Genomic DNA, 25,381 nt, shown 5'->3' with positions numbered 1-25,381 from the left:
TAGTTTCTTATTTGACTTGTGGATTATTTAGAAGTGTATCATTTAGTTTGCAAATTTGGGGGCTTTTCAGACCTCTTTCTGTTATTCTAGTTTAATTCCATTGTAATCAGAGAACATACTTTGCATGAGTTGAATCATTTTTTATTAATTCAGACTTGTTCATAGCATGTGGAATATGATCTGTCTTGGTAAACGTTTCTTGAAAAGAATATGCATTCTGCTGTTGTTGGATGCAGCATAAATTTCAATTAGGTCAGTTGGCATTACTCAAGTCTTCTATCTCCTTAGTGATTTTCTGTCTACTTGTTCAATCATTTATTGAGAGAAAGGTATTGAAATCTTGTACTCTAACTGCAGATTTGTCTGTCTCTCCTTGCAGCCCTATCAGTTTTTGTTTCACCTAGTTTTAAACACCGTTTTTAGGTGCATAAACATTTAGGATTGTTATATCTTTGTTATGGATTGGCTTCTTTATCATTTTGAAATGAACTTCCTGATCCCTGGTGATATTCTTTCCTCTGAAATCTACATTGTCTGATATTAATATAGCCATTCCGTCTTTCTTTTGATTAGTGTTAGAATGGTATATCTTTTCCACCCTTTTTACCTATTTCTGTTTTTATATTTTAAGTGTGTTTCTCAGAGGCAAGTGTGTAGTGGATCTTGCATTTTTCCCACCACTCTGGCCATCTCTGCCTTATGTATTAGTTTTCTATTGCTGCTGTAACAAATTACCACAAATTCAGTAGCTTAAAATGACAAATTTTTATCTTACAGTTCTGGGTGTCAGAAGTCTAAAAGCAAGGTCAGCAGGGCTGTATTCTGCTGGAGGCTTCAGGGGAGAATGTTTCCTTGCCTTTTTCAGCTTCTAGAGGCCACCTGCCATCATTAGCTCATGTACCTCTCGCTTCTACATCTCTACTATTGCCTCTAATCCTCCTGCCTCTCATCACCTTTGTGATTACATTGGGCCCACTTGGATAATTTAGGCTTATTTCCCCATCTCAAGATTTTTTTTTTTTTTTTTTTGTGGTACGCGGGCCTCTCACTGTTGTGGCCTCTCCCGTTGCGGAGCACAGGCTCCCGACCCGCAGGCTCAGCGGCCATGGCTCACGGGCCCAGCCGCTCCGTGGCATGTGGGATCCTCCCAGGCTGTGTCCCCTGCATTGGCAGGCGGACTCTCAACCACTGCGCCACCAGGGAAGCCCTGCTGTCATTCTTATCTTTGCTTCTGGCTTTTTTCTCTGGCTGTTTTTAAGATTTTTTTCTTTATCACTGGTTTTGAGCATTTTCATCATGATATGCCTTGGTGTCATTTTCTTCATGTTTCTTGCGCGTGGGGCAGTGAGAGCTTCTTGGATCTGCAGGTTTTCCTGCACTTCCTGTTGTCCAGTGTCTGAATATTATTGCCTCAACTATTTTGTCCGTTTCTCATTTAAGGCAAAAGAATGTATCTGGTCTCCTATATTTCATCTCGACCAGAGTAAGAAGCTCTAGGAGTCTTCCTAACCGTTAAGTTATGTGTTTATTTCATGGAATTTTGGAGATAGTAAGGCATTGATTATTGTTAGTATTACCTCTGGGATTTTATAGTAGGTAAATAGAGTGATTATTTCTTGATAGGCAAAGTAGAGAGTTCATGGCATTGAGAATCAAATAGGCTGATGTTCAAATATCATATATGTCACTCACTAGCTTTGTGACCCTGAGCTTGCCTTTGAACCTTTTGTAGCCTCAGCTTTCTCATCTGCAGCATGGGAATGATAGTTATCTTTTGTGGTTATTACAAGGATAGATAGAAATTTATGTAAAGAGCCAGGCCTATTGCCAGTAGTCAATACACGGTTGCTATTATAATTATTCTCCTTCCCTGTCGTCTTGTAAAGGGACATATAAAGTAATCTAGTCATCCTGACAAAAGGAGCTGTTTTTAATCAGAGGTAGTAGAATTTTGAAACTCTTTCGTTGCTAGCAAATTTTAAATAAGGAGGACTTTCTGTTATGATAATTACATACTTTACACATGTAAGTTACTTGATATAGCTATAACCATAGTTAATCATAACATAGACAGCACTCAACCAATTAGCAAAAGGTGACTTACAGCCAAAGTGATTTCCTAGTCCACTGTAAGTCGTAAGTACAGAGACCAATGCTAGAAGCAGACCCACTGACAAGAGCAAGAAGTAACGATTATTACTGTGGTAGAAAAGCTATAAAAAGCAAATATAAAACTGAAAAAAAGCACAGCACTAAGGGATCATAACCATTGAGGCCTTTGCTCTCCAGGCAACAGTGACCCAAGTCATCAAGAAAAGGGTGACATTGGGTGCATTGTTCGTGGGTTAGGAAGAGAATTGTGCAATACAGTTTAGAAAGATTTCCACCTGTATGTTTCTGTTTAAGAAATGTTAACACCTAAAGGAGTTACATTGGTTGAATAGAAAATTTATTAAATCAAACATCTAATTCCTTGATGAGTCTGAGTGAGTGAGTTTCTACTGTACATGTTCTGGTCCTGTTTAAAAAGCAAAGCAGGCTGACTTTTTGAAATCATGCTGTAATCTTCACCCTTAGAAAAGTCATTTGTAACATTATCTTAAATTCCTTTTGAATAATAGCATTAGTCTTTTCTCTGTGTTCTATATAATAAAAAAAACTTTTTTTCACCTATTGTGTTTCATACTGTAGATTCATTATCATATAGTTTGCCTAACAGTTTTGTCCAGCCCTTATTTCAACAGTGTTTGGGTTCCTACTTTGTGGCAAGTTAGAAGGAAGGTAATATCACTGGGCTGGGTAATTAATCTTTAGCCCACTGTACAGTGTTGGCTGCCATGAGCCACTCACCATGAGAAGGTGGCATGAGAAGCCCCTCACCATGAGAAAATGGCTATTTGATACAGTTTTTCTCAAGGAATTGGTAATTGGGCATAAGTACCTTATAATTGGGTATAAGTTCTTTCCTCATCAAATTAGATCACCAGCAAACTATCTAGTTAGACCATAGCTGCTTGCCCCCCACAGAAAGCATTCACTAAGACCTTGACTTGTTAGAGGAGAGAGATTTTTCGGTGACCATGTGAAGAATACTTTTGCATTTGTTTTCTCACTTTTATTAAAGGCATTCTCTGTTTGTTCCTTGTACCCTTTACAAAACTTAATACCAGAAAAACACATGATCTCTTGGAAACTGGGTATAATTACCTCCAATACTGAGTGAAAATGATATAATTCAGTATGTCAGCTGTGAGATCTAACATCTCCAGGATTGTCACAATGTAAAGCTCTCACGATTTACATGCATGTTTCTCCTGTCATGGTTTGGCTTTCTTTCTTCTTTTACAGCCTTATTTAATGAATACTTTTTACTCAAAGCTTACTCATGCCTCATTTTGGAAGAATATAGGATTGGAAACTAAAATAAAAATGATAGAATAATTTGAGTGTCTGTATAAATACCCATTTGGCTGTAATCAAGTGTGTGCATTCATAGTCAGCTGTGCCTTTGAGCACATCATGAGGCAACACCTCCAATGTTTCGAAGTGTTATTCTTGAAGGGTTGTAATAGTGATCTTTCCCACCCCTTCGTCATTCCCCAAACATCATTATGACGATGAAAACATTTTCCTCTATTAGTGGTTAGTTAGAAGGTCTTTCTGTGTCATTGCTGAATATCATCAGGTGTTGAAATGGCTGCTGTCTGTAATCATACTGTCGTTTCAGTTTGTATAGCATTTTCTTTTTTTTGGCCTCCATAATTGCTTCAGGGCCTTGCCATAAAACTGAACACCAGCATTCATTCCTTCTGCAGTGGGGAGTGGGAAAGGGGAAGATTAAGCTACAGAGTGGTCCTGGAAAAGGTAGACCTTTTAAAGAACAGGACGACTTGCTGTTTCACTGACTGACACTTAAGCCTGAAGGGGAATCCAAAAAAAAAAAAGCAACTTTAAACTTAGAAAAGGAAGGTGAATGTGTATTATATCAGGTTTCTGGCATGCAGCTGTGTGTGTCAAGGTGGAAAAAATTAACATTTCAAACTTGGTTGAGTTATCAGAGCATGTAAATTAATGCCAAAAAGCAAAATTTACATTGTTTTAATCTTAATTACTGATAACTTCATTACTTTCTGTATATTGACATGTGAAACATAAGCTTTTAGTTCTGCCTCTTTGTTTTTGGTATGCTTATTTGTTTTAATTATGTGAAGCATAATTATAGAAAAAAATTTTAAGTTCTTCATTGATGGTAAATGCTATCATTAAATACACAGTTTTTATACAGTAAGAACCTGTCCCATAGAGAGCTATCTCCTTTTTTATTTTTATGGTATATTGAGGTTATTATATTTTCTAAGATTAATTGTCTGGAACTCATCAGATTAAGTTTTAGCAAATCATGGTAACTTAAAATAATCCATAAGTACCTTAATATCAGAGGTGCGCAATTATTTTTGCTGAACTACCATGGCTAAATGTATCAAAGCAGATGATTCCCAGACTTAAAATGTTTAGCCTCTAATTAGTATATGCATTTCAGCTATGCATTTCTCAACTTCTAATTGATTTATCAGTGAAATAAATCTTTGCAAGTTTCTGGACCCTACAAATTTTGGGAGCCCCAAATCTCACAGGCTAGGAGAGGAGTATTCCAGCTTCACAGAAAACTGAATGCCATTTGAGCATTCACTTATTCATTCACTTATCAAATATAATGAAGCACTACTATGTACTGTTGCAGCTGCAGGGGATATTAAGGTAGATAAGAAACAGGTGCCCTTAAGGGACCTATGTTGTTGCAGGGAAAAGAAACTTAAATATACATAATTGTAATACACAGTGCTCTAAAGAAGCATGTGCAAGGCACATTGTTGCCCCAAAGGTGTAAGTGATCTACAACTGGGTGCCCTGGTCCATGTCTCCTCTCTGGCTTCTGTGGTGGTGCTTTCGTCCTTCCTCAGTTGCCTCAGTTAGTGAAGAGGAGAGTTAGGAAAATTAGTTAGCTTTAATTGAGCTAGAGAAGAAGGTCCAAGGGATGCTCAGGGCAAAAGTTCCTTGAATTGGAGCCAAGGTTCTCTGAGCTCCCTGAGATGAGATTTAATGTGGGTAGAGGGTTACCTCTTCCTTTCTAACCTACTTTAGATGTGTTTGTTTTCATCGATTTTAGTCACTCCTGCATGTTGAGCTTTATAAGCTCAGGGACTGCATCTGTTTTTTTTGTTGCTGTTTGTTTTTTAACTAAGGACTTAAAGAATCAAGTTTTGTGTTGGGTCCAGGGCACTTAACACAATGCAAATTTATAGATGGCTTAGCTGGAAGGCTCTTTTTAGTTAGGTGCCAGCACTTCAGTATTGTAAGGGCATTTCTTAAGATGTGATGTGAAGATGGATGAGATGGAGGGGAAAAAAAAGAGATTAAGGAAAGAGTACGTTTTTCCTTTATTTATTTTTCTTTTTTACTGAGAAAAACTGAAGGAAGAGGAAGGAAAGCAAATAGTGGAAGGTAGAAATAGGCTGGGAGGTAGCTTTTGTTAAAACATGCAGGGTGGGCTTCCCTGGTGGCGCAGTGGTTGAGAGTCCGCCTGCCGATGCAGGGGACACGGGTTCGTGCCCTGGTCCGGGAAGATCCCACATGCCATGGAGCAGCTGGGCCCGTGAGCCATGGCTGCTGAGCCTGCGCGTCCAGAGCCTGTGCTCCACAGCGGGAGAGGCCACAACAGTGAGAGGCCCGCGTACCACAAAAAAAAAAAAAAAAAAAAAAACCCATACAGGATAATTCATTAGGTTGCAAGTGCCTGGGGATCAGAAGTACTTTAGGGGTACTCTGGTCAAGGAAGTGATTCAGACTCTGCCACGGACAGCTTGGCGACAACACATGACTTTCTGCTTGTTTGACTCTAGTCGTCGATTAAGTTAAAGATCTTGGTAATATGTAGAATCCTTTGTATATATTTAGGCTACAAAGATTTAGTTGAATTAAGTCCATCTCTCCTATGATTTGCTCCTAATTAATTCTCAGTATTTCATTATAATGTCCTTAGTCTCTAATTTATTTTTTATCAATAATTTTTAATTGAAGTATAGTTGGCTTACAATGTTGTGTTAATTTCTGTTGTACGGCAAACTGATTCGGTTATACATACATATACATTCTTTTTTATATTATTTTCCATTATGGTTTATCACAGGATATTGAATATAGTTCCCTGCTACACAGTAGGACCTTGGTGTTTATCCATCCTACGTATAATAGTTTGAATCTGCTAACCCCAAACTCCCAATCCTTCCATTCCCCACTCCCCCTTCCTCCCTTGGCAACCACCAGTCTGTTCTCTATGTCCGTGATTCTGTTTGTTTCAAGATAGTTTCATTTGTGTCATATTTTAGATTCTACATGTGTTATCATATGCTGTTTGTCTTTTTCTTTCTGACTTCACTTAGTATGATAATCTCTAGTTGCATCAGTGTTGCTGCAAATGGCATTATTTCGTTCTTTTTTGTGGCTGAGTAATATTCCATTGTATATATGTACCACATCTTCTTTATCCATTCATCTGTCAATGGACATTTAGGTTGTTTCCATGTCTTGGCTATTGTGAATAGTGCCACTATGAACATTAGGGTGCATGTATCTTTTTGAATTATAGTTTTGTCTGACTATATGCTCAGGAGTGGGATTGCTGGGTCATATGGTGATTCTATTTTTAGTTTTCTAAGGAACCTCCATACTGTTTTCCACAGTGACTGCACCAACTTACATTCCCACCAACAGTGTGGGAGGGTTCCCTTTTCTCTACACCCTCTCCAGCGTTTGTTATTTGTAGACTTTTTAATGATGGCCATTCTGACCAGTGTGAGGTGGTACCTCATTGCAGTTTTGATTTGCATTTCTCTGATGAGCAGTGTTGAACATCTCTTCATGTGCCTATTGGCCATCTGTATGTGTTCTTTGGAGAAATGTCTGTTTAGGTCTTCTGCCCATTTTTTGATTGGGTTTTTTTGTTGTTGTTGAGTTGTATGAGCTGTTTGTATATTTTGGAAATTAAGCCCTTATGGGTCACATCGTTTGCAAATATTTTCTCCCATTCTGTAGGTTGTATTGTTTATGGTTTCCTCTGCTGTGCAAAAGCTTGTAAGTTTGATTAGGTCCCATTTGTTTATTTTTGGTTTTATTTCTGTTGCCTTGGGAGACTGCTTAGTCTGTAATTTAAAAAGACAGGTAAGAGTTGAGTTTTTGCTAAATCTGTACAGAAATACAAGTCATTCTGCGGGTCAGAATTAAGATAATGTATTATTTGTGATGTTATAAGCTATTGTTATACTAGTATCTGCCACTATCCCCAGTCATTCTTATGTGTTGAAAGTCAAACACCACAGTTGCCTGTTGCAGTGGACACAGCATGCTATTAGTTCATTAATGATCATTCTTAGTCTGGCTTTTCAGATTTATTTAACGATGCACAGACTTGAAGAAAAAAATTAGTTCTACTCTTCTCCAAAGTGTATGAGCTCACTTTATTGACCTTTTTGTAAACTAGATGCTTTCTGATGCAGCACCTGGAAAACTGAGAATTGTCCATGGAGATGTCTTGACATTTAAGATAGAAAATGCTTTTCCAGAAAGTCTCAAAAGACAGTGGGAGGATGGTAAGTGACTTTGGGTTGGTTTTCTTATTTTCTTTTGTAATTATTTAGATCACAAATATTTATGTTATTTATTATACATTATAAATGTTTATTATATATTTATATTAAAAATTAAATGACTAGAATTAAATAGGTAATGCGCATTGCAGTTTTTTTCTGCTTTTCCACTTTGTTCCAAAGTAAGATAAAGTAATTTGATTTTATAATTCTAATTTATTTACCCGATATTTTTCAAATATTTTGGGTTCTGTTCAAATAAACTTTCTATTTTTATGATACCATGTAAGGATGGAATGAACTATAAAGTGTTACTTTTTCCAAGTGGTGAAAAAAGAAGTTTTAGTGAACCAAGCTGTACCCACACCTTTCTAACTTTATTTCCATTGTCTTTCACATTCAATGACTAACCAAGGTGCTCTTCATTCACAGACAGTGTTTACTGGGTACCTGCTATGTGCCAGCTCCTTGGAATACATAGATAAATGGGGTGTGTTTCGTGCCCATAAAACCCCTCAGAACACCTGGAGGAGCGATTCTGGCATGCCCCCACGGCTGCCCCCCTTGTCTCTGGCCGCTGCACGCCAGGCTCCCACTGTCCTCTTCTCGGCACCAGCCTTCAGGTTTCTGCCTGCCCAGCCTGTCACAGACACAGTGACAACCGACCTAACTGCCTGCTTCAATCCATCTCAAGTTCCCTGGCATTAATCTGACTGTTACTCTCTTCTAGACTATTTCTCTGCTCCTGTCTTCCTGATACCAGGCGCTCCTATTCCTCCTTTTACATTGTTGGGAGCTTTCTCTAAGTATTCTTTGCTGGTGGTTATTTTTCCAGCCACATCTTACATGTTGTTTCTGAGCTGGGGGGGGAGGGGTGGAACCTGCTGTTCTCATGCAGCAGGTTTGCCTGGATTACTCCTCCCCTGTGGTTTCACTTACCGTGTATATACTGCACACTTAATCTTCACGTCCAGCCTGTATCCCCTGCCTAGGTATCTGACAGCTTCATCTGGGTGCCCCATAGGAACTTTGACCTCATCATGTCCAAAGCAAATGATTTTTTCCCTCAAACCAGTTCTTTTTCATATTTTTCCTAAGCCAAAACCTGAAGACTTTGACTGAATAGTAATTAGGTAGGATTTTTTTTCCATGATAATTCAAAGCGGATTGTGAGAAAACATTGCTTCTGGAGAATAAATGGACTGGAAAATACTCAGCCATATCTTTTTGTATATTTTTGTTTGATGCTGTTAATATCCAGTTTGATTTTACTCTTAGCTGAAATTGTATTCAGAATATATTGATGAAATAATCATTCCAAGTTTTTTTTCTTATGCCAACCAGATCCTCCAAATGTACATATTATTGGAAATCTGCCTTTTAGTGTATCAACTCCACTGATTATCAAATGGCTTGAAAACGTTTCTCATAGAAATGGACCTTTTGCTTACGGCAGAACCCAGATGACTTTGACTTTTCAAAAGGAAGTGGCAGAGGTAAGTTTTAACTTTTTCTGGCTATTTTATCATGTGATCAAATTACCAAATAAAACAAAAAGAATGTGATAATTTGGAGTTGAGAAAGGGAAGGGGGCTGCATGTCTTATTATTCAATAGATAGACTTTGATTCAGCTAATAAGCCTGCTAGGCATTCCCATGGCTGGAGTGTTCCAAGTTTCTCTCTCTAGAAGATGAACCCTCAGGGCAGATGAGAGCAGTTTTTGAAGTGCAGAGGTTTAAGGAGGGAATCTGTAGACTATAAGCATTTTTTTAAAAATTTCATTATGACATATAAATACAAAAGAGTATATAATGTATATGCATGGCTTTGTGTATGTATGGCTTAATAAAAAGAACATATGAATCTCTACCACCCAAGTCAAGTTAATAATTAAATTATAAACATCTTTGACACCCTCTTGTATACCTCATTCTGATTACATCTCCTGTCCCCCACCTGCTACCAAGATAATCTATACCATGAGTTTGCGAATTATTATTCCCTGCATAGTTTATCGCATAGATTCTTATCTGTAGAATTAATATACTTTAGTTTTGTCCATTTTTTAACTTTATACAGGTGGGTTCATACAACGTGTATTCTTTGTATTCTTTTTATCCTGATCTGCTCATGTTCATAGCTATAGTTTATTTGTACAGCTATTTACTACCCGCTCTTTGACTATTTATCTGTCATTTATCTGTTCATATTCCTGTTTTGGGACCCTGCATTAGTTTCAGTGTTTCATTATCACAAACAACTGTCGTGAACGTTCCTATTTTGATGTCAACTGGTGCACATAGGCAAGATTTATTTAGGGTATAAACCTGAAAGTGGCAATGCTGGATCATTCTGCAGCTTTAAATTTACCACTCTTTTCTGCAGTGTCTAATCCGTTGTTAATTTTACTCAGTTTATTTTTCATTTCAGATATTGTATTTTTATCTCTAAAAGTTTCATTTGAGTCTTATTATATCTTCCCTTTCTCTCATTATGTTCATGCTTTCCTTGGCATCCTTATGCATATGTATAATATCTGTAATAGCTATTTTAAGATCTTTGCCTACTAATTTCCTTACCTCTGTCATTTCTGTACTGTTTTACCAGTTGACTTTGCCCACCCTCTTTGCTATGGGTCCCGTTTTTCCGCTTCTTTGCAAGCCTGATAATTTTTGACAAGATACTGGATATTCTGAGGTTTTTGGTTTTTTAATGTTGGGGATGCTTCTGGCATCTAGTGGATAGAGGTTAGGGATGATGATAAACATCCTTCAGTACACAGGACAGTCCCCCACAGCAAAGAATTACTCAGCACTAACCAGCCCAAAATGTCAATAACGCCACAGTTGGAAAAACTTTGTTTTAGATTATTTGGCTATAAAATCCATCACAAAAATTAGGACCCTTTTGTGTTTGTTAGAAACTCTAAGATGACATCCTCTTTTTCCTAAGGTCCTAGTCGTCTCCTCCTCGTGACTCTGTTAATTCTCTTCTGTTGGTTTGAATTGAGGCCATGCTAATAGTTCTTCTTATTTTCTCAGCTTTTGGATTTGTCCTTGGTTTTTCTTTCTCAGCTGACATGATTATTATGGTATTTCTGTTCTTCAGTAACACAATAGAAATGCAAAATACTATGTACTCTGATTCTTTGGGGGGAAAGAGCAAAGGAACAGAGGCTGAAGAGGTGGGATAACATTTTCAACGACTCAGTGTCCGTTGTGCTTATTAATAATAGTGTTGCTTCCACTTAACCGTATGCAATTATTTTTCTTTAACAAAAAGTTGATTTTAGTATTAATATTGAGAGGAGTTTATATTGAGTCTGTAATTAACGGAGTGCTTTAGAAGTGTAGATAACACTGCTCCTCTGATTTTTGCAAGTGAAAGTTTCAATGGGAGACTAAGCAGCATTCTCTTATGTAACCTCTGTTTGTTCTTGACACTGTCATGTTTGTAATTTTGTATTTAGCCACAGAAAGCACTTTTAAACATTTGCTTGGCTTGGCCTTGTGAGTTACAGAACAGAAACGAGCGTGTTCCTCTTAAGACTACAGGGTGTAAATTTAAGAATTCAGCTCACACATTACGAGGCATGTAGACAGTTTAAAGTTAACAGCTCATAAAATAGAATCAGACTGTGTAGCAATAAATGAGACCTTAACAAATCTCATAGATGATGAAACTGAGGTTCCGAGTAGTTTAACGTCTTCCACAGGTTGTGGAGCTAGTTACAGGGAAAGCTGAACTTGAACACAGGTCATATGTTTTCTGCTGAAGTCACGATGTTCACGTTCTTTCTGTGGCCAGACCTGTGGTCTCTTCTTTCTGGGTCCAGCATCAGCCTCTTCATCTCCTGCCATCTCCAGGGCACCCTGGCTGGTGAATGGTCACATCCCTGGCGGGGAGGAAATCACCTCTCCATTAATTATCTAGTTCTCATCGTCCCTGGTGTTTGGCTGTGCAGCTTCTCAAGTATAAGCCTAATTTTTCTATTTGTACTTACAATTATTTTAGATGAATAGGAAAATAAATAATACTGTCCTTGTGAATTCTTGGACCCGTTGTTTTTCTTATATTCAATCAGAATTTTTTAAAAGCTTAAGGGTTAAGAGTTTTTCTTTTTACTGAAAAATTACCTGGTTTGATTCCCTGGGCTGTTGCTTTTCAAGTCTATCCTGTGATGGAGTTTGAATTTTCATAGCTTTACCTGTAATACATCTATCAAAGAAACATCAATTCATGTTTGAATGGTTGATCGACCGTTTAACTCTTATGCTAGCGTTTAATGCAATCTTTTTGCAGAGCTTTCTGGTTTGTGGCTTGAATTTTTCCTTAATAAATTAGGGACAGGTGTGTGTGCTGCTTTCTTCTAAGTTATAAGATATGATTCACATATTTTCATCTCTACAGCCTGTGTGTGTATTTGCTACAAAGATTGGATGGGTTACATTGGATAGGTGTCTATCAGGACACCCCTTCCCCTGGCATAACTGGATATGTAGCACTCTAGGTGAAATATATTGTACTTAAATGTGTCTTTATAGCAAATTAGCTTACCGTCCATGCCTCCCTGGTTTGCCTTTTGGTTAAAGTGATTTTTAAATTCTCTTCAGTGGGAACACACCTTTCAGATGTAAAGTAAAATACTGGAAGAAAATCCAGGATGAGATCATTTAAGTCTGGGCATTTCTTTTGGTTTATTTTCTAATTTTGTGATTATGTTCATGCTGCATTTTAGTTTTACACAACTGCTTTGAATGGTGCCAGTTTGCACAATGCATTTTAAAAATTTTGAATCTTATGCCAGTGGTAAAGTTCCTTTTTTCTTTATAAAGAGCTAGAAATATTTTTGACCATTTGATCCATAAGCTTATTAACTTAAATCTGTACTTCCATTATTTGTCTTTGTTTTTGATATTTGCATGAGAATATGTACAGTTCTCGGCTTTACATTTTAGAAGGGAAGAATTTATTTTGTTATATATACTGTAGCAACTCATCACTTGTCTTAACTTGACTTCCCGGTAATTTTAACTGTCCAAATACAGACAAGAGCCAGGTAATCTAAAGTAAAAAGGGTTGAGATGAGGGATGGCTTCTAAGTAACAAAATATGCTACAAAATCTACGGTTAACTTTGCCCACAGGAAATTTTCTCAGCATCTCAGATTAAAGCCTATTTTTAAATCTTACCTAAGGCAAAGCTTTTACAAGCCAAATTATGTGGTGTTCATGCCCACAGCTGGTTAGAAGCAGCAAAGTAAAAGGGACTATTAGAGTTTGACACGTGACAGTGAAGCAGAAAAGAGAAACACCCAGCACAGTAAATATATTGGGTTGGCCAAAAGATTCCTTCGGTTTTTAAGTAAAAATAAAAGACACATTTTTCATTTTTACCAAGAACTTTATTGAACAATGTACTCCACTACCTTCTGCCATTTTTCAGGCAACTTCACAATTCCATCTTCCCAAAACTTTTTATCTTTTTGAGCAAAGACCTGTTCCAGGTGCCTTTTACAGTCTTCCAAGGAATTGAAATTTTTTCCATTAAGAGAATTTTGTAAAGACTGAAGTAATCGGAAATCCAAAGGTACAATGCCTGGTGAATACGGTGGAGGAATCAGAACTTCCCAGCCAAGCTGTAACGGTTTCTGCCTGGTCATCAGAGAAACATGTGGTCTTGCATTGTCCTGATGGAAGATTATGCATTTTCTGTTGACTAATTCCAGACACTTTTCATTGAGCGCTGCTTTCAGTTGGTCTAATTGGGAGCAGTACATGTTGGAATTAATCGTCTAGTTTTCTCGAAGGAGCTCACAATAGAGGACTCCCTTCCATTCCCACCATGTACACGACATCACCTTCTTTGGATGAAGACCAGCCTTTGGAGTGGTGATGGTTCATTTTGTTTGCCCCACAGTCTCTTCCATTCCACATTATTGTGCAGTATCCACGTTTCATCACCCACCACAATTTGTTTTAAAAACGGAGCATTTTCATTACATTTAAATAGAGAATTGCATGCGGAAATACAGTCAAGGTTTTTTTCACTTAACTTATGTGGTACCCAAACAACAAAGCATTGAATATAACCAAGTTGGTGCAAATGATTTTCAGCACTTCATTTGTATATGTTGAGTTTGTTGGCTAGCTCCTGGGTGGTATAATGTTGAGTTCTCAATTAATGTCTCGATTTGATCGCTATCAACTTCAGCTGGTCTACCTGACCGTGGAGCATCGTCCAGCGAGAAATCTCCAGCACGAAACTTCACAGACCACTTTTGACACATTCGATCAGTCACAGCACCTTCTCCATACACTGGCACAAATCTTTTTTTTTGCGTTTCAGTTCCATTTTTACCTTTCTTGAAATAATAAAGCATAATATTCAGAAAATGTCGCTTTTTTTCTTGAATCTTCAATATTAAAATGGCTACACAAAAATTTACCAATTTTGATAAGGTTTTTTCAACGCACGCTGATATGACAGCTGTCACAATCTAACAAATCTGTTTCGAAAGTAGTTAAAGACAGCTGAGTGCTACTAGAGCCATCTTGCGGGGGGGGCGGGGGGGGACAAATGAACTTTTTGGCCAACCCAGTGACTCAAAAAGTGCTCCGTCTTTGACTGTTAGTAGTACGGCACAGCACAGGCATACCTGGCCCCAGGATTATTCCAGTAATTGTTGGTATTTGTAATGTTGACTCTATCATTCAAAAGAGATTTAGAATGTCCAGGGAGTTCTAAGAACGTAGAGAAGCAGGCTACATTTTAGAAAAATAAGTATGCCTAGTTGTTTTATCCACCACTCAGCTTTGTCCAATCTTAATATACTGCCATATTTTTCATATCTTTTTAAGAAATAAAATAGATATGTTTGGAGCCCTCTTCTATCCCCCTTTTCCCTCCTATGAATTGAACTGTCTTAAAATTGATATTATGCCCATGAACATGTTTTGCTTGCTCTACAGATATAGATAGATAGATATACACATGCACATAGAGAGTAAACAATAAGAAATAATCTTTTGAAGTTATTGTGTGAGTGGAGTCATACTGTACATATTTTCTGTCAGTTATTGTTTACTCTGTTTGGGACTTAGTTGGTGTCTCTTGTATTCATTGTAACTATATTTAGCATTCCATTGTCAGAATTACCACAGTTTATTCACCTATGATGGACCTTTATGTTTTTCCACTTTTTTCTGCATACTACATATAATGTTGCAGTGAATATCCCTGTACATATCTCCCTGTGAAGCAGGTCTCTAGGATGTATTCATAGAGGTAGACCTAAAGGATCATAAGGGTTTACCCAACTTTAGCTTTGCTGTATATATTGCCAGATCATAGGCCACAGTGCTTGTGCCAATTTCGCATCTCACTAGCGGCACATGGGAATTCCTGCTGCTCCGTATTGTTGCCAGTATTAGGTTCTGTCAGGTTCTTTTTCTGTTGTTTAAATTTTGTTCATTTCATGAATATGAAACTGTATCCCATATGGTTTTAATGTGCAGGTCCCTGATCTGTAATTTACTTACGCATAGTTTATGGTTATGCTTCATTGGGGTTGCTCTTACCGTATTTCTCATCATATTTTCTGTTAGTTTATCTTTTGATTATGGAGCTATAGGAGTTTCTTCTGAGCACTAATCCTTTGTCAGGTATCAGTTTCAAATACCTTGTCTCAGTCTGTGCCTTACCTTTATAGTGTTTTTATTACACAGAAGTTTTAAATTTAAATAGAACAAAATACATCAGTCTTTTCTTGCTTCTGCTTTTTCATTATTAAGAAATTCTTCCTTACCATGGGGGTCATAGATATTTACTTATAAAAATTAAAAATTTTTCACTTCCTGTTAATTCACTTGGAATTTATTTTTGGTTGTGATGTGAGATATAGACCTCCATTGTCCTCCTTGTAGATTCCTGTTTACACCAGTATTGCTGAAGGATCCTTCCTTTTCCCACTGGCAGCTGCTACCTCACATCTGTCACAGTTCAAATGTCCACATGTGCTTGGGTCTCTTTCTAAGGTTTTTGTTCCATTGGTCTGTTTGCACCTCTAGCAATACCGTACTGCCTTAATTTTGATATCTGGCAAGGCGAGTCCCCCCCACCTCATCTCCACACAGCAGCCCCTGCCGCCTGTTCCCCCAGTTCCTGATGTTTTTCAGGAGTATCCTGGCTGTCTTGGCCCTTTGCTTTTTTATATGAAATTTATATGGAATTTAAAGTTCTTTCTAAAAATCCTTTTGGGTTATTGGTTGAAATTGTATTTATGAGTTAATTTGAATATACCTAATGTTAAAATAAAAATGTTTGGGGCTTCCCTGGTGGCGCAGTGGTTGAGAGTCCGCCTGCCGATGCAGGGGACACGGGTTCGTGCCCTGGTCCGGGAAGATCCCACATGCCGCAGAGCGGCTGGGCCCGTGAGCCATGGCCGCTGAGCCTGCGCGTCCAGAGCCTGTGCTCCTGTGCTCCGCAACGGGAGAGGCCACAACAGTGAGAGGCCCGTGTACCGCAAAAAAAAAAAAAAAAAAGTTTGGGTGCTTAAGAGAATAAATTCCTAGTTTTTTGTAAAAATTAGTTGCAAAAACAGCCAATTCTTCAATAGTTCTGAATATTCAAGGTTTTATTACAATTTAAGTAAAGAAAAGCACACCACTGAAAATGTTCATGCAGATATTGGGGTAGTTCATAAAATTAAAGCATCTTTAGTTCTTCATTATTCTTGCTAACTTTTTCATTTATCAGTACTTATTGATTACTTGTTTCATACAGTGTCTTCTACATAATATAACAGTGGTTTGAAAATCCCAACAGCCAGTGGTAGGGAAGTTTTCTTATATGATTTTTTTGAGTGCACTGTATATGATATAATTCACGCTTCTTAGATGTACCTCAGTTAGTACTGGAGGAAAATATTCTCCATGTTGGCTTTGTATCATGTCAGATAGCCTATGCTTTTAAAATTTACCTCAGAAAATCTACCTAGTGTTCATAGATAATGAATGAATTACTTGCTAAAATTCCTTTGTGTCCTTGTGCAGAGACTTACAGCCAGTACAGGAAGCAAGCAGCGTAGTCGCCTCTCCATCATGGCCCAGTACCTCTGCGACGTTCAGCACATCTTGACAATTCCAGGTCAGGCTTTCATCCCCAAACCGGAGGTGAGTTTCTTTTTGTTTGTTTTAGCATACCAGAATTAGGAGTTTAATTGTAATCTTTGCTCCTGTGAGGATATGTCATAGGAAATTATCTCTAGAATCTGATCTTATATGCACACCGTACCACACCTTTTTCTTTACCTCTCCTAAATGAGAACCATAAACATCACAGTATGAATCGTTCTTATTCTAATTTTTCTTCTCCTTCTATAGTGTGACCAAATGTCTAGGTTTATCCATGTTGCCCTGGTGGTGCTATTATCATTGTTATTATTATCCCCTTTTACCCTTAAAAGTATCCCAGTATTTAAGATGAGTTATATGGTCACACAATACTCAAAAAAAGAAATCAGTATTTCTTTGTGATTTCTGATGGAGACTTCTAACTAAAGTTACATCAAACATTATCTGTTTATTTTTATTGAAATATATTTGACATTTAACATTGTATAAATTTTAAGGTATACAACATGTTAACTTGGTACATTTATATATTGTAATATAGTTGCCATTGTAGCAATAATTGGCACCTCTATCTTATTACATAATTATCCTTTCTTTTTAATAGTTGAAATAATTAAGTTCTAGTCTCTTAGCAAGTTTTATTATAATACAATATTGTTTATATTTACTGTGCATTTTATCTCTAGGGTTTATTTACGACTCATTGTAAGTTTGTACCTTTAAACAGCTTCCTGTCTCCCCCTCCCCTGATAACCACCATTTCACAAGTCTGGCTTTTTAAAATTCCACATGTAAGTGATAACATACAGTACTTGTCTTTCTGTCTGACTTATCTCACTTAGCATAATGTGCTCAAGGTCCAGCTGTGTTGTCACAGATTGTTGTGTTGTCAGGGTGTCCTCCTTTCTTATGACTGAATAATATTCCATAATATATGTATATAAAATATACACCACATTTTCTTTATCCATTCTTCTATCGATGGACATTTAGGTTAGCTTCCCTGTCTGGCTATTGTACATAATGCTGCAATGAATACAGAGGTGCATGTATCTTTTTGAGTTAGTGGTTTCATTTTCTTCAGATAAATACCCAGAAGTTGAATTGCTGGATCATATGGTAGATCTGTTTTTAATTTTGCCAGGATACTCCATACCATTTTCCGTAGTGGCTGCACCAACTTACATTCCCACCAGCAGTGCACAAGGGTTCCCTTTTCTCCACATCCTCACCAGCACTTACCTCTTACCTTCTTGATCGCCATTCTAACAGGTGTGAGGTGATATCTCATTGTGGTTTTCATTAGTATTGCCCTGATGATTAGTGATGTCGAGCATTTTTTCATGTACCTGTTGGCCATTAGGTTATCTTCTTTGGGAAAAAGTCTATTTAGTTTTTCTGCCCATCTTTTAATCAGATTATTTGGGGTTTTGTTGTTATTGAGTAGTAGGAGTTCTTTTTATATTTTGGGTGTTAACTCCTTATCCAGTATATGATTTGTAAAAATTTTTTCTCATTCTGTAGTTTGTCTTTTCATTTTGTGAAGTGTTACTTTTGCTATGCAGAAGCTCTTACGTTTGTGGTCCCTTCTGTTGATTTTTGCTTTTGTTCTATGTGTTTTTGTTGTTATATCCAAAAAAAATCATTGCCAGGACCAAGTGGAGGAGTTTACTTCCTACTGTTTTTTTCTGGGAGTTGTGTAGTGTCAGATCTTGTGTTTAAGTGTTTGATCCTAGAAAGGAGTCCAGTTTCACTGCGTGTGTTTATCCGGTTTTCCCAACACCATTCATTGAAGAAACTATGCTTTCCCTATTGGGTGCTCTTGGCTCCCTTGTCAAATATTAGTTGATCATATAAGCAAGGGTTTAATTCTGGGCTCTCTATCCTGTTCATTGGTCTGTGTGTCTGTTTTTGTGCCAGTAACATTACTGTTTTTTGTTCTGTTTTGTTTTTACTGTAGCTTTGTAGTATAATTTGTAATCGGGAAGTATGATATCTCAAAGTGTGATACCTCCAGCTTTGTTTTTTTCCTCAGTATTGCTTTGGCTATTCAGGGACATCTGTGGTTCCATACAAATTTTAGAATTCTTTTTTCTATTTCTGTAAAGAATGGCATTGGTATTTTCATGGGGATTGCATTGAATCTATAGATGGCTTTGGGTAGGATGGACATTGTAATAATATTCATTTTTCAAATCCATGAATATAAGATGTCTTTCCATTTGTGTTTTCTTTGATGTCTTTCAGCAAAGTCTTGTAGTTTTCACTGTACAGATCTTTCACTTCTTGATTAAATTTATTCCTAAGTATTTTATTGTTTTTGATGCTATTGTGAATGGATAGTTTTATTTCTTTTCAGATGTTTCATCCTTAGTATATAGAAATGCAGTTGATTTCTGTATGTTGATTTTTGTGTCTTGCAACTTTACTGAAATTGTTGATTACTTCCAAGAGTTTTTTGGTTGAGTCTTTGGGATTTTCTATGTACAAAATCATATCATCTGCAAATAGTGACAGTTTTCCTCCTTCTTTCCCGATTTGGATGCCTTTTCTTTGTCTTGTCTAATCAGTCTAGCTAGGACTTCCAATATTCTTAAATAAATAAGAGTGGTGAGAGTGGGCATCCTTGCCTTGTTCCTAATCTTAGAGGAAAGCTTTCAGGTTTTCTCCACTGAGTATAATGTTAGCTGTGCATTTGTTGTTTGTGGTCTTTATTCTGTGGAACTATGTTCCTTCTGTATCCAATCTACTGAAGGTTTTCATCAGGAAAGGTTGTTGTAATTGTCAGATGCTTTTTCTGCATCTAGTAAGGTGATCATGTGATTTTTATCTTTCATTTTATTAGTGTGATGTATTACATTTTTTGATTTGTGTATGTTGAACCATCCTTACATCTCAGGGATAAATCCCACTTGGTCATGGTGCATGATCCTTTTTATGTGTTCTTGAATTTGGCTTACTAATATTTTGTTGAGAATTTTTGCATATGTATTTATTAGGGGTATTGGTCTATAGTTTCCTTGTGGTGTCCTTATCTGGCTTTGGTTTCAAAGTAATGCTGGCCTCATAGAATGAATTTGGAAGTATTCCCTCCTCCTCTGTTTTTGGAAGAGTTTGAGAGGATTGGTGTTAATTCTTCTTTGAATGGTAGAATTTTCAAGTGAAGACATCTGGTCCTGGGGTTTTCTGTTTTGGGAGGTTTTTGATTACTGATTTAACCTCTTTGCTCACTATTGGTCTGTTCAGATTTTGTTTCTTCATGATTCAGTCTTGATAGGTTGTGTGTTTCTAAGAACTGATCCATTTCCTCTAGGTTGTCTAATTTGTTGGCATACAGTTTTTCATAATAGTCTTGTATGGTTCTATGTATTTCTGTAGTCTCAGTTGTAATGTCTCCTTTTTCGTTTCTAATTTTATTTATTTGAGTCTTCTCTTTTTATCTTAGTCTGGCTAAAGGTTTGTCAATTTTTTAAATCTTTTCAAAGAACCAGCTTTTGGGTTTGTTGATTCTTTCTATTGTTTTTCTGGGCTTCATTTCATTTATTTCCAGTCTGATCTTTATTATTTCCTTTCTTCTGCTAGCTTTGTTCTTTTTCTAATTCCTCGAGGTATAAAGTTAGGTTATTTGAGATCTTTCTGATTTCTTAATATATGCATTTATTGCTGTAAACTTCTCAGAACTGCTTTTGCTGCATTCCATAGGTTTTAATATGTTGTATTTTCATTTGTTATTTGAGATAATTTTTTATTTCTCTTTTGATTTCTTCTCTGACCCATTGGTTGTTCAGAAGTGTGTTTAGTTTCCACGTATTTTTAGATCTTCCAGCTTTCCTCTTGCTGATTTCTAGTTTTATACCATTGTGGTCAGAAAAGATAGTTGGTGTGATTTTCATCTTCTTTAATTTTCTGAGATTTGTCTCATGCCCTGTCATATGATATATACTTGAAAACGTTCCATGTGCCCTCGAGAAGGATGTGTATTTTGCTCCTGTTGAGTGGAATGTTCCTTATATGTTTACGTCCATTTGCTCTAGAGTATGGTTTCCAACATTTCCTTGTTGATTTTCTGTCTGGATGATCTGTCCATTGCCGACAGTGGCATATTATTGCATTGTTATCTATTTCTCCCTTTGGATATGTTAGTACAGTAAGCCCCCTACATACGAATGAGTTCCATTCCGAGAGTGTGTCCTTAAGTCCAATTTTTCCTAAGTCCAACAAAGCCTAGGTACCCAACTAACACAATCGGCTCTATAGTACTGTACTGTAATAGGTTGATAATACTTTTCACACAAATAATACATTAAAAAACCCACAAAAATTTTAAAAAACACTTTTAATCTTACAGTACAGTACCTTGAAAAGTACAGTAGTACAGCACAACAGCTGGCATACAGGGGCACGTTCACATCTTTGAAAGTTCACAACTTGAAGGTTTGTATGTAGGGGACTTACTGTATTTGCTTAATATATTTCAGTGCTCCAATGTTGAGTATATATATATTTACCATTATTATATCAATATCTTCAAGATGTATTGACCCTTTTATCATTACATAACAACCTTGTTTGTCACTTGTTATCATTTTTTGGCTTGAAGTCTATTTTGTCTGATACAAGTGTGGCTCTACCCAGTTTCTTTTGGTTTCCACTTCCACGCCTTCACTTTGAGCCTATGTGTGTCTTTAGAGCCGAAATGAGCTTCCTGTAGGCAGCATACAGTTGGGTTTTGGTTTTTTAATCCATGCAGTCATTGTGTACCTTTTGATTGGTGAATGCAGTCCATTTATATTTAGAGTGATTATTGACATACAAGGGTTTACTGCTGCCATCTTACCATTTGCCTTCTGGTTGTTTTGTATCACCATTGTTTCTTTTGCCTCTCTGTTTCTGTCTGCCTTTCTAATGTGGTGGGTTTCCATGGTCACTTGCTCAGTCTTCCCTTTTTTAATCTTTCATGACTCTACTGTCGAGTTTGGCTTTGTGGTTGCCATGTGGCTTATGTAAAACATCTCAGAAACAAAACACTTCTTTTTATGCTGATAGCACCTTATCTTTGTCTATAAAGTTTCCACCCTTTCACTCTTCCTTCGATATCTCACTTTTATGCTGTGGATTCACAGAGAAATTGTAATAGCTATCTTCGATTATATCTTCGATATCTCACTTTTTATGCTGTGGATTCACAGAGAAATTGTAATAGCTATAGTTATCCTTAATATTCTTTCCTTAAGCCTTTATGCTATAATTGTGGTTAACACACCATTCTAATATAAAGTTTTCTAATTCTGACTGTTTTTCACCTTTGCAAGAGTATTGTGCACTTTCTTTTGTTGCTTTAATGTCATTATTAGTGTCTTTTTATTTTAGCTTGAAGAATTCCTTTTCAGCATTTCTTGCAAGGCAGGTCTAGTGGTGAACTCCCTCACTTTGTGTTTGTCTGGGAAAGCCTTTACTTGTTCATTATACTTGAAGGATAACTTTGCTGGATAAAGTATTCTTGGCTGGCAGTTTTTATCTTTCAACACTTTGAATATGTCATTCCATTCTCTCCTGGCCTGTAGTGTTTCTGCTGAGAAATCTGCTGATAGCCTAGTGGCGGTTCCTTTGTAGGTTACTTTCCTCCCCCCGCCCCCTGCTGCCTTTAAGATTCTTTCTCTATCATTGATTTTTGACAGTTTCATTATAATGTATCTTGGGTAAGGTCTTTTTGCATTGAGGTGATAGGGTATTCTATTAGCTTCTTGGACATGTATGCTTAATTCTTTCCCCAGGTTTGAGAAGTTCTCAGCAATTAATTCTCTAAATACATTCTCTGCTCTCTTCTCCTTTAGGAAGACCGATTATTCTTATATTTGTTTTTCTCATCATATCTGATAGCTTTCCTAGGATTTCTTCACTTTTTAAAAACCTTAGTTCTCACCCCTGAGTCATTTCTAAATTCCTGTCTTCCAAGTTGCTAATTCTTTCTTTGGTCTGATCTGCCCTATTTCTTAAGCTCTCTAATGTATTTTTCATATCATTCATTGAATTCTTCAGCTCCAGAATTTGGTTCTTTTTTAAAATTTCAATCTCTCTGGTAAAGAACTCCTTCTTTTTACTCATTTTATTCCTGAGTTCATCGAATTGCCTTTCTGAGTTTATTTGTAGCTCACTGAATTTCATCGTAACAGCTATTCTGAATTCTTTGTAAGTTAGATTACAATATTCTGTGCCTTTGAGTTTAGTTACTGGAGAATTATCATTTTCTTTTTGTGAATACCATATTACCAGTTTTTCATCGTGTTTGATGACTTGTGCCTCTGCCATCTCATTTGAAGTAGCACACTTAGTTTTACTTTTGTTAAAATAAGACTGGCAAATAGAAACCCTTCTTTTGTTTTCCAGAAGGTGGCGCTATAGCTCAAGTTTTTGGTTTCTCTTGACCTGATCTGGCTTTGGGGCTGCACTCTGAAGGGGGTGTTAAAAAAAAAAAATAATAAAGTTCGGCAGAAAAAGTCGGTGGCAGAGCGGCGGAAGGTTTGGGCTTAGCACCTGAGGCTCTGAGTGCTCACAGCCTTGAGTGGGGGTCCGCCCAGAGGTCCATGGCAGACCCCTTGCTGAAATCCCAAGGCAGACAGCAGAGAACAGCACCTTCCATGCACTCTGTTATTCCTGTCTGCCTTTTTCCCTTTCCTCTCCCTCGCCCCAGTCATGGAGGTCCCTCCTCAGAAATCCAGATGCTGCTGGAGAGAAGCAGGTCCATCTAGTTGCGATCTGTGCAGCCGGGAGGTCGGTTACTCGCCCCTTTCTCTTTCCACCTCCTCTGTGAAGCGAGGTCACCACTGTCCTGGTGAAAGCCCAGCACGTTGCTGTGTCGCTCTAGGGAAGGAGGGGGGCTCACTCCTGAGTTCCTCCTTCTCAGCTCCACGCTTGTCTTTATCACGCTCCGGTGGCGTGCCTGGTTCTCCCTCTGTTTGTCTGGACGTCTGCAAGTTCTCTGTCTCCCTGAGCGTCTGCTGCGGTTTTCAGTCGCCGGTTTCACTTCCCCCCACCCCACCCCCATCAAGGTGCTGGGTGTGGGGCAGGCTCACTGCCTTCCTGGGGTCCACAGCCCCCTTCCCGGTCCTGTCTGTCTACTTCCTGAAGCACAGGTGGGTGGAAATCTCCTGGTTGGTCCGGTGTAACGTGCAGAGGCACTTTTTTCTGTTCGGTTATGAATGATGAATTGTATATAAAAGGGGAGAGAAAGAGAGACAAGTCGTGCTGCCAGGATGCTGATGTCACTGTAAAGATCCGAACATATTATATTTATCATGATTTTTCCCCCATTTTTTTGAGAGACCTTGTTTTGACAGTATTACTTGTGATTAGTCATCTGTGGAAAACTAGTTGGATATTAAACTAGACTCTGACTATTATATGCTAATCACAGAAGAGTAAGTGCTAATTACAGAAACCAAGCTTCTCTGACAAAAGTACAAATCAGTAAGCCAGTGTCTAGTTTAGCAAAAGCACTGCTGGATGAGTTACTACAGGACGTGTGCTATAAAAACTTATTTATTTCTTCATTGAAGATATCCTGAGCCCCAGCCGCATGAAAAGCCCTAGCTGGGCAGAGGGGGTGGTGACAGGAGCGGTAGCCCAGTCAGACATCTGCCTTCAGGGAGCGCACAGCTAGCGAGGGACAGCTTTCTTCTTGCTGAAACTCTCAAGTCTTGCAAAGTTACCCTTACGTTATTTGACATTCACTAATATAAGTAGATATCGTGAAAAAATCATGTGGTTTTTAGATTTAGGTATAGACGTAAGTTATAGATTTAGAATGGAGCCCCTGACCAATAGCGTTTGACCTGTTTGTACAAATTGAACCGTGATCTGAGGCATCTCCATGGCCTTTGCTGCCACCTTCCACGTCCTCTGCCATGTTGTCGACCACAGTTAGCCACGCTTTCGGGTGACTTTAGGAATTCAGTCCATCTTCCACTTTTATAACAGACTTAATTGTCAGCTTTTTCTAAATCAAGGTCAGTATTACCTCCCTTCAGCATCTCAAGCTTTCAGATATTGTAAATGACTTCTTCCAAAATAATAGATCCTATTAGATCCTAGACAGAACTTAATGATTGGAGATACAGATCATGATCAGATTTAACCCAGTGGTGCTCTCAGGGATATTTTTATCCTAGAATAGGTGGCCATTGTAATAAAGAAAACCAAGTCACCATATAGCCTTCTCTCTTCTCGTAGTGCGTATATATGTGTATATAGCTTTTTCAGTAGTATAAGAGCCAGTTATATCAGAAACCACTGTCTTCACTTTTAGGCTTTTAAAGTTATGGTGATTGCTGTAATCCAGAATCTTTAGACATCTACATTTTACCAGGGGTTTCTCAGGGTAGATATTAGAATATTTTTACTGGAAAGTTTCTAACTCTTTGTTTTAGTTACCTAGTTGAGAGTAATTGATGGTGTTTAGAGGTTATTGTCAACTTTATCTTTGATTTAGGGACAAGATCCACATATAGTTAAAGTACTTTTCCTCCAGGATTAAGGTCTTATGAAACTATTATTCGTTAAAAAGCTAGCTATGTCTTTGATTCTCTTTTTATTGAGGATGTTTG

The 25,381-nt window shown here is 37.6% G+C and overlaps 1 protein-coding gene across 1 annotated transcript in view; it reads left to right on the top strand.

Annotated features, from left to right (window-relative positions):
• TFB1M (transcription factor B1, mitochondrial) overlaps positions 1 to 25,381 on the top strand; it is a 57,320-nt gene that overhangs the window by 9,366 nt on the left and 22,573 nt on the right. The window contains exons 3-5 of the mRNA XM_082668998.1: positions 7,538 to 7,646; positions 8,988 to 9,139; positions 16,698 to 16,817. Coding sequence (XP_082525124.1) covers positions 7,538 to 7,646; positions 8,988 to 9,139; positions 16,698 to 16,817 — 381 coding nt within the window. The remainder of the gene's footprint in view (positions 1 to 7,537; positions 7,647 to 8,987; positions 9,140 to 16,697; positions 16,818 to 25,381) is intronic.

This window comes from Grampus griseus (assembly GCF_964374135.1).
Source record: "Grampus griseus genome assembly, chromosome: 13".
In the NCBI taxonomy this organism is placed as follows: Eukaryota; Metazoa; Chordata; class Mammalia; order Artiodactyla; family Delphinidae; genus Grampus; species Grampus griseus.
The sequence above is the reverse complement of the archived record's forward strand: the minus strand, read 5'-3'. Positions and strand labels throughout refer to the sequence as shown.